The sequence below is a fragment of the Artemia franciscana genome, chromosome 1, assembly GCF_032884065.1.
Source record: "Artemia franciscana chromosome 1, ASM3288406v1, whole genome shotgun sequence".
Taxonomy (NCBI): Eukaryota; Metazoa; Arthropoda; class Branchiopoda; order Anostraca; family Artemiidae; genus Artemia; species Artemia franciscana.
In genome coordinates, this window is record NC_088863.1 from 15,513,315 (window position 1) to 15,528,885 (window position 15,571).

Genomic DNA, 15,571 nt, shown 5'->3' on the forward strand with positions numbered 1-15,571 from the left:
AAAGGAAATATAAAAGGAATTATAAAAGAAATATTAATGTCATCTGAAAAGCTATTTCATGCTTCATTCAAAAATAATCCCCCAAAAAATAAAACTTCAAACAGTTCCCTTCTAATCCGGCAGCATTAGATTACAATCTAACATAATCAGCAAGTTCTTTCATCCCCTACAAAACTTAGGGTTTCTCACAACCTTTCACTTTCCTTTTTTCCCCTTTCTCCTTTATGTCTATGCAAGTTAAATTCTACCTTTCTCTAAACCCTCCCTTTCAGAAGCTACCATGCCATAAAAGCCGGAAAAAATAGATTTTTACTTTTAATTATTATTTTTCTTTCTTTTTATTTGTTTTCTGCTTTCATTTCTGGCACAGTTCGCTAGGGCCAGTCATATTTTACTTTTCGTTCTATTTCATCTTTCAAATATAAAAAGGGATTTCATTTTTGTATATTTCACTATTTATTCTAATCTATCATAGCCATCTATATGGGGTAAGAAACTCACCAAGAGATCGGGCTTCCAACTTATTCTTCAAGGAATGAACAAGCAACTCCCTTAAAAAGGCTACAAGGTGATGAAACACCCTTCGATGCAAGCCTGGTAGTCTAGCTACAACTTTTTTGACGTCTAGGTATGTAGCACTAGCCTCCATTGCTTCGGCGTACATTCTAACTGGAATGACTGGTTCTGGCAAGGCGTCCAAGAAGACTAATAAGGCTTCACCAACTGAATGAATCGATCCCGCTAAATAATAAATTGGTAAATCAATCTCGGTGCGTATTTGTACTGAAAGGACTGGTTCTGGTAAAAGCCTATTCACAATTGAAATTTTACTGAGATTTTAACCTTTGACTTACTAATAGGCCTACCTGGTGATTTTAACTGTGATCCGTGAATCGAGATTTTGGGTATATTAAGGTTATTAAGTTGAGTATTACATTTTGGTCTTTAACCATGTACTTGTCAGCAAACTAGAGTTACAGATCATCCATCTATGTTACTGTATAACATTTTTTTTCTCTGATTTGTTTGGTGTTGTTAAAACGTCAATAATTTTCGGGTAAGTCAGGTCATTTCCAACGAAGTGTTCTTCTGGATCTTAAAATAGGAATAAACGACATCGAACTTAGAAAATTCCAACAACAAATATTTATTCCGAGTATTATTTTATAACGACATTTATTCCAACAACGAATAAATTAAAAAAGAGCGACATGAACGAACTGACTTAAGTCTCTCGACAGTTAGTTGATTACCACGATTGGAGTTAGGTTTATAGCCCATCGATGACACAAATGATCTGCGGATTTCATTGATAAAATGATTCTACTACGACATCGAACTACGACGATACAAGTCTCACATAAAGATTGCGAAGAAAGTCTGTCCATGAATAAAAGGTATGTAGACAATTATAAAAATAAAAAGTTAAAGAAATATTTAAAACTGCAGATATCTGACTCGTTCAAAAATTTACAGGAATTTACAGGAATAACCTAAATTATAAGATAGGTGACTCAGCGACACAAAAAGGACATAATGATAATTTTTTAGAATACAAATCTGATGTGGTAAAGACATGAGAAATAATAATCATAAAAATACATCCTCATAAGTTACACCAGTACTAACGCAGAAAACCTCAAAATAAATGGGAAATTAATTAAAAAAACTGAAAAATATTTAAATGCTTTTGGCAATTAATTTAGTAATATCGGCTCTAGAGTTCCTTACCATGTTAATACTCAGCAAAAATCTACTTTTATTCGAGCTAAGAGCCACTCGCAGAAAGGTTATTTACTTTTTTTGCGATTGTGCCACAAAAGATTTACAAAAAGAAAAAATGTAAAGCTTAAACAAAGTTTTTCTACGAATGAAATTGAATTTTCAGGTCAAACTGTTCAGCAGATAACGCCAAGTATTCCACCTTTTTTGGAACATATTTTCAACCTACAATGGGGTTTTTGGTGAGCTATTCAAAAGCAAATGTTATCGTATTATACAAAAACCGGTAGTCCAAGTGGTCTCCCAAATTACACAAAAATTACTATACTGGAACCCACAAAACAAAAGTCAGTAATAATGAATGTTATTTAGTGAAAAGCTGAAATTAAAAATGTTATCAATGGCATCTATCCGGAAAACACAATTGTTCAATTTCCTTATTATGAATCAATTTAAAACAGAAGCAGGTACAAACTAGTTTTCCCTTACTAAGCTAAAGTAAAAATCGCCTCTCCCTTCCAAATTTATTTCACATGACAAAATAAGAAAAATTCAGCATCTTGAAAACCAAAGAACGAAGTCAGTAATGACGAAGTTCATTTAATCAACACCAAAAGTGTCATTAATGACATCTATCCGAATAACAAAATTGTTAAATTTGCTTATTATCAAACAGTTCTTGGTAACAAACTGTAAGTAAGAAGCAACCCGGCTCAATAGTAACTGTAACTCTTAAAAAAACTAAATTTTGATACCAATAGTTATACCAAAGGAATTGGCTTATTATGTTCGTTTCAAATATATAATTTTCATTAAGTTTAGTCTTATCCCTTAATGGCTACGAGCCTGATTCAACGCATCCAATTCAAGGTATCTAAAAACCCTACTGTAGAGGTTTCAAGCTCCTATATGCAAAATGTGGAATTTTTTATTTCTGTCAGAAAAAAGATCATGGATGCGAGTTTTTTTTCAGGGCTGATCGTCTCGACCAAGTGGTCGTAGAATATCGTGAGGGCTCATCCGAACTGAAATTAAAAGTGCTAGTAGTGAGGCCTCTTCAGGTTTAAATTGAGCCATAACCACTGTTCTTCTCTTCCTTTGATGACGAATAAGGTTTAACGGTGATTCCTTCAGGGCAAGACGCAGGTGCATGTTACGCCATAGGGAATATTTGCTTTGGTTGTTATGGAAGCGGCTTTGTTTGTTACATAATAGCTTCTTTGATTCTTTAAAAAACCTTTAGGGCCCACAAGTGGGGAGCCTTTACGACGAAGGACCCTAGCGAGCAATACCACCAGGCCCCATAGCAAGATTTCTTTAGTTCTTATGTAATAGGGAATGTTTACTTATGTTAAGGATAAAGCATTCTAATGTGACTTGATTCTTCAGATCCCGAGGAGGATCCCTGCTTATAACTCCGGAGGACACAAACGTGGTGTTACATAATGACGATGTACACGTGAGATTCTATATGAAAATTTAAGAAATTTAATTTTCTTTCAATAGGTTTTTTTTATTTCAGAAATTAAATAGAAGTGAGAGCATCATTATGTGTAGAATATGGTACAGCTTCATACATGACCAAAAGTATTTCTTTTCCTCCTCGTTACACAGCATTTTACGGCTTATGTTAAGGGCATTTTGGAATGAGCATGCCAATGTACATGACCTAAAAGATGATCAAATTACGTAAATGATTACCCATCGAGGTTTTATCCTGGATCAAAAAATTTAAGAGATAAAAACTTTTATTGTATTTGTAAATTTTATAAATAAAAAAAGAGTTACAGGCATTCAAACCCAAAAATAGAAAAGACAAACCGCGAAAAAAGCTTATAAAGGATAAAGTATAAGCAAAAAGAGCCATGAATTAAAGAAAGGAATGAAATTCCTACCGAAAAATTCCAGAGAGGGAAGGTTGTTTTTAGAGACAAGTTTAAACCTTAATAAGAGTTATTTCAGAGGAGTCGTAATGAATATCCCTTATTTCTCTCACTTGGTGATTTCATCCTCCCACCGCCGAAAAATTAATTTAACAACTCCCACCTCAACTTCGACCTGCAGACCTGTTAATACAAGCAATTCACACCACTGTGCCACACTATGACGGGTCCCCGGGAAACCCCACCTTATCATTCCCCAGGCATTTTCTGGATATTTTCCGGTTAAAAATCATGCACTAAATCCATTGGTACACGTTTTTCACAAGCCAATTCTCCGTGATACACTATATCAATTTACACTCCCGTGCCAAACTACCACTGTTCCCTCTATCAGCTCATTCCTAAGATATTTTCCAGATATTTACTAGTTAAAAACCAGGCTTTAAATCCACTGGTTCATAATTTCGCAAGACAAACCTCCGTGATAAACCAGGTCAACTCAAACCACAGTGCCACACTATCAGTGGACCCTTTAACAGCCTCTAGTAACCCCTCATCATTCTAAAACACTTTCCAGGTATTTACCTGTTAGAAATCATTCATTAAATTAAAACAATCCATGTTATCACAACCCATCCCTGGACGGGATACATCCCGCCAATTCATGGCGCGGTGTTACACTGGGACTTCTCTTGTGACATCCTCTAGTCCCCCCATCATTTCTAAAACATTCTCCAGATATTTTCATGATAAAATCATGAATTAAATCCAAAGATTCTTGTTTTCGCAAACCAGCCTCAACGTATTACACTATCTCAACTCACACCACCGTGTCATACTATGACTGACCCTCTGGCATCCTATAGAACCCCCTTATAATTCTTAAGACATTTTCCAGATATTTCCTTATTGGAAATCATGCATTCATGCATTTATTGGAATCCATTAGATTTTGTTTTCGCAAGCTACCCCTCGTGATAAAGCATGTCAATTCACGCCACCTTGGCATCATGTGGCTGGCCCGTGACCTCCCTGTGATGCATATTATCATTCCTAAGACATTTTGAAGCCATTTTCTTGATAAAAACTATGCTTTAAATCAAATGGTTCAAGTTTTTGCAAGCAACCCTCAAATTGATACACCATTTCCATTCCCCCTTCTCCCTTCGACACCCTTAAGTACCTCTCATCATTCCTCAGAATTTTTTTTAACTTTTAATTTAAGTGATATAAAATTCGGCTTCCCCCACTTCTGACCCCCGCTGAATCCCACCCCGGTTCCACCGATTCTAATTCCAGTCCCACCGGCCCCCGATTCCAATTCCATCCGCCCCCGGATACCAGAGTTCCTATTAAAACCATTTTCGGACGTTACTTAAATCTTGCAAGTTATTATTAAGATCTAGATTGGTTGAAGCAAAATCATGTCTCTTGCTATGAAAATATTATCAGGTATTACCAAAATAATGTGTGCTAATATCCAAATCTAGTCTGTCATAGTCAAAATCTAAAATAGTGATACCAGAATCATGTCTACTATTACAAAAATTTAACGTAGTAATATAAAATCATGTCTGCTATAATGAAGATTATCAAAATCTTGTCTGATATTATCAAAGATCTTACACTTCACTATTAAAATCTCGACTGACATAACGAGAATCCTTATTATCCTCAATCCTCCGAAGCGGTACTATCAAAATCATGCAAGTTATTAGCAAAATCTTACATGATATTATCATAATCTTGCTATTTATTGACGAAATATTTTCAGCAACAATCAGAACGTTACTAATATTGCCAAAATCTAATATGATACTATCAAAATTATCTTACCTGTTAACGAAGCATAACATAGTGCTGTCAAAACTGTGTCTGCTGTTATCAAAACCTTACATGATACTATCAAGCACGTACATGATATTACCAAATCATATTAAATATTAAAAAATCTTTTCTTATATTATCAAAGTCTTGTGATATATTATGAAAATCCTTCCGGGCATTACCTAAATCCTATTATCATCTAAATCTTATAAAGTCTTGTGATACATTATGAAAATCCTTCCGGGCATTACCTAAATCTTATTATCATCCAAAATCTTATCAATGGCGCTTTATTATCAAAATCTAGAACGGTTCTAGCAAATTCGTGGCTGCTACTATCAAAATATTATCAGCCATTACCGAAATCCTGTGTGGTATTATCAAAATCTAGTCTTTTGTTGCAAAGATCTAAAATGCTGACATCAAAATGATGTCTGCTATTACCAAAATTTAACGTAGTAATATGAAATCATGTCTCCTATAAACAAGATTATCAAAAGCTTGCCCAAGTATCACAAAACCGTTGTATGATATTATCAAAATATTGACTGATATAATGAGAATTCTTTATGGCAATATCAAATCCACACACGATACTATAAGAATCATGCAAGTAATTGACAAATCTCAAATGGTGTTATCATAATATCATAAGTTATTAGCGAAACATCTTCAGCAACAATCAAAACGTGACTACTATTCCCAAAATCTAATAATGCTTTCAAAATCATCTTTCCAGTTCACAGAAGTCAATATAGCGCTATCAAAATCGTGTGGGCGTTTAATAAGATTATCAACATCTTGTCAAATATTATCAAAACCTTACATGCTATTATCAAAGTCTTGCTTGATATTACAAAGTCTTGTTAAATTTTAAAGAATCTTGTCATATATTATCAAAGTCTTGTGAGATATTATGAGAATCCTTCCGGGCATTACCTAAATGTTGCAAATTATTATCCAAATCTAGAAAGTTTTGAACAAAATGATGTCTGTGACTATCAAACTATTATCAGGTATTACAGATATATTGTGTGGTAATATAAAAATTTTGTCTGATATTATCAAACATGCTGCACTACACTATCAAACTCTCGCCTGATATAACGAGAATCCTCTATTGCATTATCAAAACCTGAAGTGAAATTATCAAAATCATATAAGTTATTAACAAAATCTTGCATGGTATTATAAAAATATTACCTGACATTAGTATAGTATTTTCTAGTGCTATAGAAACGGGTCTAATAATGTTAAAATCTTAAATGGTGTCATCAAAATCATGTCTTCTATTACCAAAATTTAACGTAGTACACTAAGATCGCAACTTCTATTATCAAAATCCCTATGATATTGTCAAAACTTTACATATTATTATCAAACTCCTGCAAACTATTAACAAAATCATGCATGGTATTATGAAAATCTACCTGACTTTAATAAAATATTTTTCTGGTAATATCAAAATGTGTCTGATATCGTCAAAAATGATACGATGTTATCTAAATCGTGTCTGCTATTACCAAATTTAACATAGTCCAATCAAATGTTGTCTGTCATTATCAAGATTATCAAAATCTTGCCAAGTATTATAAACTGTTGTATGATACGATCAAAATTTTGTCTAATATTATTAAACATCTCTTGCTACATTATTGGAATCTCGACTGGTTTATTGCAAATCCTAACTGATTTTGAGTTCGTTTGAGGTTAGTAAGCATGCGGGCGCGCACTTACTAAGCCCAAACGAACCTGAGTCAAAATCGGATATCGAAATGTGACATAAGTAAAAAATCAGTTGTGGTGCCATGTACACCTTAAGCTTTTTTGGGGGGCTTAGAATCTTTACAAGATTTTCTTAATGGTTGTATGATTTTGATAATGCAATGAGGCTCAGTGGGTCAGTCATAGTATAGCACGGTGGCGCGAATTGACATGGTGTATCACATTGAAGGTGGTTTACGAAAACACCAATTTCGACTCAAAGCATAACTTTTATCAAGAAAGCATCTGAAATATATCTTAGGAATGATAACATGTATCACAGAGGTCACAGGCAAGCAACGGTAGCATGAATTGACAAGGTGCATAATGGGGGATGGGCTTGTGAAAACATGATCCAATGGATGTAATGCATGATTATTAATTGTAAAATATTTGGAAAATGGCTTGGGAACTATGAGGGGTTATATATATTATATGGGAACTATGGCTTGGGAACTATAGGGTAATATAGGTTCAGTCATAGTGTGACACGTAGACGTGAATTGATATAGTGTAACACGTAGAGGGTGGTTTGCAAAAACACGAATCGTTGAATTTAATGCAGGATTTATCACGAAAGTCTTAAAAATAATGAGAGGGTGCTAAAGGGTGCCAGAAGGCCAGTCATAGTTTGGCACAGTGACGTGAAAAGACATGGTGTATCATGTCGGGGGCGGGTTGCCATAACATGAACCATTGGATTTAATGTACGATTTTTAATAGGTAAATACCTGGAAAATGTCATAGGAATACTGAGGGGTGCTAATGGATGCCAAAAGGCCAGTAATAGTGCAGCAAGGTGGTGTGAATTGACATGGTGTATCACGGCAGGTGGGCTTGCAAAAAACACGAACCAATACATAAAAAGCATTATTTTATCACGAAAATATTGGGAAAATGTCTTAGGAAGGATGAAATAGTACCAGGGGGCCAGTCATACTGTGAAACGGTGGCGTGAATTGACATGGTGTATTGTGGCGGGTTGGCCTGCAAAAACATGAACCAATGGATTTAATGCGTGATCTTATAATGAGAATATCTGAAAAATACCTTAGAAATGATGAGGCGTTGTCAGAGGGTGCTAGAAGAGGGTAGTCATAGAGTGACACGGTGGCGTGAATTGAGACAGTATATCACGGAAGGTTGGCTTGCGAAAAAAATAAACCAATGGATTTAATGCATAATTTTTAATAGAAAATATATGGAAAATGTCTTATGAATGATAGAAGGTGTCGGGGGCAGTCATAGTGTGGCACAGTGGCGTGAACTATTTGGATTAACATGTTCTACATCTTAAAGTTAGGCAGGAGGTTTTAAATGATTTTTTTGGTGATTGGGGGACTGAAATCAGTCAAAGGAATGAGAAATTTGTATTAAGACCCCTCAGAAATAACTCTTCATAAGGTTACAATTTATATCAATAACAGCCTTCCTCCTCTGGAATCGGTTGGTAGGATCCCCGCCTTTCTTTAATTCATGGTTCTTTTTGCTTAAATTTTATCCTTTGTACGCTTTTTTCACGTTTTGTCTTTTTTTCAATTTTGAGCTTGAATTGCTTTTTTCTGTGTTTCAATAATACTTGTAAATTTTGTTTTCATTAATAAAATTTGTATGTACAATAATAAGTCTGTATCTTTTCGATTTTTTTATCCAGGACAAAATGTCGATAGGTAATCGTTTACGTAATTTAATCATCTAGTAGCCCATATACATTGGTATGCTCGTTCAAGAATGCCCTTAATGTAAGTGTAAAATTATGCGTAGTGAAGAGACAAAGAAAGACTTTTGATCATGTATAAAGTTGTCCCATATTCTACCCATAATGATACTCTCGCTTTTATATCATTTCTGATAGCGAGTTCAAGTTGCAATAGAGTAAAAAACTCTGTTACTAAAAAAACGCTAAGAGCAGCCAGAAATATTATCTAAGAGCAGCCAGAAATATGTTACTAAAAAAATACGCTAAGAGCAGCCAGAAATATTATCTAAGAGTAGCCTAAAAATACGCTAAGAGCAGCCATAAATATGTTACTAAAAAAAATACGCTAAGAGCAGCCAGAAATATTATCCGATAACACTCTCTAAAAGCATTAATTAACATGCAGGTGCATACCAAATTTAAGTAATATCTAGAAATCAATTTTCCCTTTGCGTGTCAATTGTTGCAGCCATATTGGAGCACGAAATTAATTAAATCATACTAGTATGCGCGAAGAAGAGGTTCTCCTAGCGTGCAACATGCTATCATGTAGAATGTATTAGTTCTGTATATAGGGCTCCATGCCATTGAGGGGGAGTCCCTTTCGAGTCCTAATGTGGATATAAATATTTAGTTAATAGTTGTTCCATGAGAAAAAAAAACAGGCATTGAAAGAAAATGAAATCTCTAAAAGTATTATGTAAAATCCCACGTGAACATCGTCATTACACAACACTGTACGTGTGTATCCTCTACACTTATAAGCGAGGATTCCCAGCGTGGCCTGAACGAACAAGTAACGTTATAATAGGTCATCCTTAACGTAAATATACTTTCCCTATTACATGGGAACGAAAGAAATCTTGAAACGTCCTGAAAAACGTCTTATCAGTGAAATTGGATGCTAGGGCCTCCGTTCCAATTGGTTGATAAGGGACCCTCCTGGAATTGATTACTAGGGGTCGGTTGAATAGGATGCTTCGACCCCAGTGGTTAGGTGAGGTCAGGAAGGCCGATGAAATTGGGTGCTAGGGCCCCCGATGGAATTGGATGCTGGAGAACCCCGGTAGTTAGGTTAGAGGACCGGTGACATTGGATGCTAGGGCCCCACGGTGCCTAGGGACCACTGTGGGAATTGGATGCTAGAGGGCCTGGTGAAATTACTAGGTAGGGTCCTGCGTCTTCAAGGTCTCCCCCTAGTGGACCCTGAAGGTTTCATTTAAAGAAACTGTTATGTAACAAGCAAAGTCTATTAAATATTTGAGGGAAACTAGGCCCCCTCCCACCCTTTTTCCAAAATCGTCCGACCAAAATTTTGAGATAGCCGTTTTGTTTATCATAGCCGAAAGAGCCAATAGCTATGCCTTTTAATATAATATGATCCCTACCAGCCCCAGGGGGAAAATCTTCAAGTTAAAAATTTTACCCATTGTTTACGCATAGTATTTGTAATTGGAAAACATGCACACATTTTAGGGTGGGGGACGAATTTTCTGCTGGGGGTTTTTCCGCGGGAAAATTTTCCATTGGGAGGGAAGTTTTCAGGGGGTGAACTTGTCATGGGAAATTATATGCCGGGAGAATTTGCAAGAGTTCCTATACAAAATTATTTTCATATGTCTTCCTTTCTCTTTCTCGTCTCAATTCTACGCCTGGAGATGTTAATGGTAACTGTCCTGGGTAAATTATCACTGGGACTGAATTGTCTAAAGGATATTACCATGGAAGGGTATTTCTCTGCGGAAGTGGGGCCAGATTTCCTGGGTTTGTCTGAAAAAAGGTCAGAAATGAAATAAAGGAACAAGTTTTTTCAACTGAAAGCAAGGAGCAACATGAAAACAAACAGAAATTATCACGTATATGTATATATTAACAAATGTATATTGTAATTAGGCTACGTAGAGTTTGGTTTCTTAAGGCAGCTTATTTGGAGAGCTTGAAGGACGGTAGAAGTGATTCGTGGCAAAATCAGGTCAAGAAAATACTGGAACTTTTTGGCCTTTCAGAGGTGTGAAATGAAGAAAAAGACCCAATGGGCGAAAGTGTGTCAATATGAATGGAAGTCCAGCGAACCCTAAATGACCAAGAAATCCAAGAGTGACAAGCCCATAAGCGCCAACCCATGTCTTTGAGGTTCTACTCCTGAGCTAAAGATTGCTGGGGGGGAAGAGGTCTATTTCAAATTTGGGTTGAATTAAGAGGATTTGAAGAATTTGTTGTGGGTAAGAGGGGATAGCTTGGATTTAGGCGAGAGAAGGACATTTTTGGGAAAATTTAGGCTGGCAGCTGGACCCTGCGTTTGCACTCTGTGTGGAAGTGTGAATGAAAACTAGGCATATGGCTGACCCCTATTTTATGTGTGGGTGTGTGAATGAAAACTTATTTCATTTTGTGTGTGAGTGTGAAGATATGTCTGAATTGCGGAAGAAATGTTTCGGACGAAAGTTTGGGAGTGAATGTTGGCTAACTGAACGGATGGCTGAGAGGAACACGTGTGCTATTAAACAGTTGCGCAAGTTTCTTCGTTTAGGGATTAAACATAGGGAATCGTGTTTGAGTGGATAGCCTTTTAGGTGTAATGTTGCTGTATAGTTGTATTCTGATCTGTTCTTTTGTTGTTCTTTTTTATTTTTTTTTTATTTATATTATCTAAAGTTGTATTTTGCTCCTGAGTTTTATTTGTAGACTGTATTCTGTGTTGCTATGGCCCGCAGGCTTTTTTGCAATAAATCTTAACTTGTCTTATGACGGGAGTTGTCTCCTTTTCAACATTTCGCTCTTTACGCCAAAGTTTGAATTTTGTCCCAATCCTTTAAGTTCGACTCCTAAAACACAAGGGTTGTTTACTTAGAAATATTAAAAACGTTAGCGTAAAGAGTGAGGTGTTGAGGAGGAGAGTGAGGTGTCTTTTCCCTTCGGAACCCCCAATCATGTATATTGAAAAGAGAACATATCAATGTTCTCATTGGAGTAACACTAATAGTTTCTTTTCCCTACGTGGAATAATAGTGACAATTGTATTTATTTTTATTGGTGTTATTATTTATTATTATTATTATTTTAAAAAAGCCATAAATTTTCAGAAAGCCATTTTGTTCAATGTAGTCGAAAGGTCCGGAAATTATGTTTTTGTGAATGAAAACCCCAAAACAGCCATCAGGGCAAGGGTTGTAAGTCATGCCCTCGGGGCATATAAGGTTTTTATGGAAGGAGTAGTCGTATGAACTTTAGAGGCGGCTCATTTGATAGAAAATGAATAATTCTAGTTCCCTTCTAAGAGTCAAACGTGATAAATGGAAACTAGATTCCTCCTTCCTGACATGCTCTTTTCCCCAAACTCATTTCATCGAAACTGTGAGATGGCCATTTTGCTACAAATAGTCCAAGGATCATATAGGATGTCTTAAGGGTGGACAAAATTCCACAGAGCTCAGGGGCAGGGGGTAGGGCCAATCATTCCCCAAACACATCCAATCAAAATTTTAAGAGAACCAGTTTGTTCAGCATTCTTGAAAGGTTCAGTAATTATGTCTTTGAAGATGTCAACCTCCCCACAGTCCACAGGGAAAGGGCTGTAAGTTAGGCAATTTTTTCATTCCTTATATACAGAATATACTATTGAGCAATGCATGTTTCAGCTTTACTTTCCAAGTAGACGAAGGGTGTTCAAGTGAGCCTTTCAGAGAATGTAGAGGGGAGTGTCAAATTAAACAAAAAATGTATATACGGATTTTATAATGGTCGCAACTGAGTATATTAATTTGGAATTTTCAGGAAATGATGAGGGAGATTATCAAAAAGGCAATATTTACATGCTACCAGTACTTCTACAAGTAATACTAGTACTACTACCACACTACTCCGTTTACAATATTGAGGGGAAATTTTGAACTAAATCAAAAGATGCTTTGTGCATGCACATTGCCAAAAGAGCAGCTTTCAAGATTTGATTTGGCTATTACGTTGGAACGCTGCTAAATTTACTGCTACTACTGCTTCTATTGCAACTACTTGTAAGGCTAAGAGCATTGAAATGAAAATTTGGAGAAGTGCATTAACATGAAGGTTATCGAAAGGACATATAAGCAATTTCGTAGTAATAACTAATTTTAATAAGTCAAAACTTCCTAGACTTGATGAGAGGGATGTTCTACTGGCCAGAAGGCAATATATACTATCCAAAAGACAGTAATGCTGCTAATGCTGCTGCTATTACTTGTAATATCAATACTACTGTGGCAACTATTACAACTATGCCTAATGGTATAAGGCAGAAATTTTCAAGGAATTTTGAGGGAGGGAAATTAACTGAATCACAATAAACCGTCTGTATGCAGGTTGTCAAAAGGACGTAACAGCAATATCTTAGGGTTTGGTCCGTGAAGTTGAAACTAACAGGGCTTGTTGTGGGGGATGTTGAACTAGCCAAAGAAAATATTTGCATCTTAATGCTAGCGCTTCTACTCATATTATTAATACTGCTATTATTAATACCACTTCTACAACTACTACTGCATTAATTCTACAAGTACTGCAAGTGCTGTTAAAACTGAAGTTATTAAGGCAAAAATTTAGAAACTGAATGGAAGCAAATCGAAACACACTATGCCCATACAGGTTGTCAAGGAGGCGTATCAGAAATGCTTCAAGAACGCTTGATGGTATTAAGTTGAAACTTTTAGCGTGTGTCGAAAAGGATGATTACGAAACCAAAGCTGCTATGCGCATACTGCTACTAATGCTACTACAACTATAGCTAGTGTGCAAGAATATTAAGTCGAAGCTTTTAGGGAATATCTATACAAAAGTTGAACTAAATCAAAACACACAATGAGCATGTGAACTTTCAAAAAGGTGACAAAGCAATATCTCGAAAATCGCTTACATCATTAAGTTAGACCTATTAGGTGTAAGTTGGCACGGATTTTGAACAAGCTAGAAGGCATTATGTTTATACTATTAATACTGATACTACAAATTACTGTAAATAATGACGCTAAGGGTATTAAGGTCGGGAACGTTTGGGGGAGTTCAATAAAACAAATTTTAAAAATGGCATATAAGCAGCATCATGGGCAGTATCACTCTATAATAACGAGAAATAACATTTAAACTTTCAAAGGAGCTAATTCAATTCAAAATTAAAATTTCTAGAGTCTTTTTTAAGAGTATAAAGAGATTAGAGGGCAAGCAGTCCTTCTTCCAAACCAATTCATTTCCCAAACACATCCAGTCAGAAATTTAATACAGCCATTTTGTTTAGCATAGTAGAACGAATCAGCAACTATGTCTCATGTGATATTGGGCATTTCAACCCCCCCCCCCCCCAAATTATGCAATTGATTAATTATGCCTTAAAATTAAATGTTGCTATAAAACTAAATCTAAATATCCAGCTACCAAAAATATTTATAATTTCTGTATCAAAAATAAAGACTTCAAAAAGTTTTGCAATGCTCTTAATACCCATAATATTCACTAAAGGAATCAAAATATGATAAAAAAGATTATTTTTTTATTTACGCAGAAACTCAGACACTGAAATGTTAAGTATAGCTAAAATCGTATCAAATTCTATACTGAGATCGGAATATTTAAAAAAAAACTTTTTTTTGTTAATGGCAAGTAAAATAAAATAAGTCGAACAAAATATGAAAAACATTGAAGCATTTAACTTACGTAAATTGTCAGGCATTGAAGTATCCAGTATATCCCGAATCACACTAATCTCTGCACCAAGGCCAGGAAGTTCAAACAAATTCTCTTTTTCCGTTCCCCTTTTTGAAAGTTCGTCTAAGAGGAACCACATTTCTTTCGGTACGGCCAAAATACTTTTACGGTTGTTTTCGTGCCATTCATCGACTTCACCATGGTAGTGGCGTTTTTCCTACAAATTAAAATAATTTTTTTTAATACAGTCCCATAAATGATACAGTATATATATATATATATATATATATATATATATATATATATATATATATATATATATATATATATATATATATATATATATATATATATATATATATATATATATATTATCTATCTATATATATAAAAATAAGTTGTCTGTGTGTCTGTCGAGTGACGTCATGTTTGTGTGTCGACTGACGTCATGTTTGTCGACTGACGAAATTACAGCCCGGGACATCGGGACACAAATGACGACCGGGACACCGGGACATAGGGAATATAAAGGACGACCAGGACACTCAAAGAGAAAGCGACCGGGACACAAGGAATGTTCGATTAGCAATCACCATAAACAAAGCACCGGGACACAAATGACGACCGAGACACAGGGAATATAAATGACGACCAGGACACTCAAAGAGAAATTACAGACCGGGACACCGGAACACAAATGACGACCGGGACAAAAATGACGACCGGAACACCGGGACACAGGGAATATATATGAAGTCATGTTTGTCGAATGACGTCATTATAAGGATTGAGCAGTATGCCGTCATGAAGTTGTTTGTCGACTGACGTCATGTTTGTCGACTGTATAAAAAAAAAGTTTTTTTTTTTAGATCAGTTTCTGTTCGTTTTATATTCACCTAGTATTTTTCAAGGGAAAAAAAGCTTGGATCTTCCTGGTTTTTCTTTAAGAATTTATAGTTTGGTTTTTTCAGCAAAACTTTTTCAGCAATTTTTAACAAAATAAATC

At 35.5% G+C, this 15,571-nt stretch overlaps 1 protein-coding gene across 1 annotated transcript in view; it reads right to left on the reverse strand.

The window, feature by feature from the left end:
- Positions 1–15,571, reverse strand: part of LOC136026247 (type II inositol 1,4,5-trisphosphate 5-phosphatase-like) — a 106,528-nt gene that overhangs the window by 9,965 nt on the left and 80,992 nt on the right. Inside the window, exons 13-14 of the mRNA XM_065702618.1 lie at positions 14,575–14,782; positions 502–741 (exon numbers count right to left, since the gene is read on the reverse strand). Of these exons, the coding sequence (XP_065558690.1) occupies positions 502–741; positions 14,575–14,782 (448 nt within the window). The remainder of the gene's footprint in view (positions 1–501; positions 742–14,574; positions 14,783–15,571) is intronic.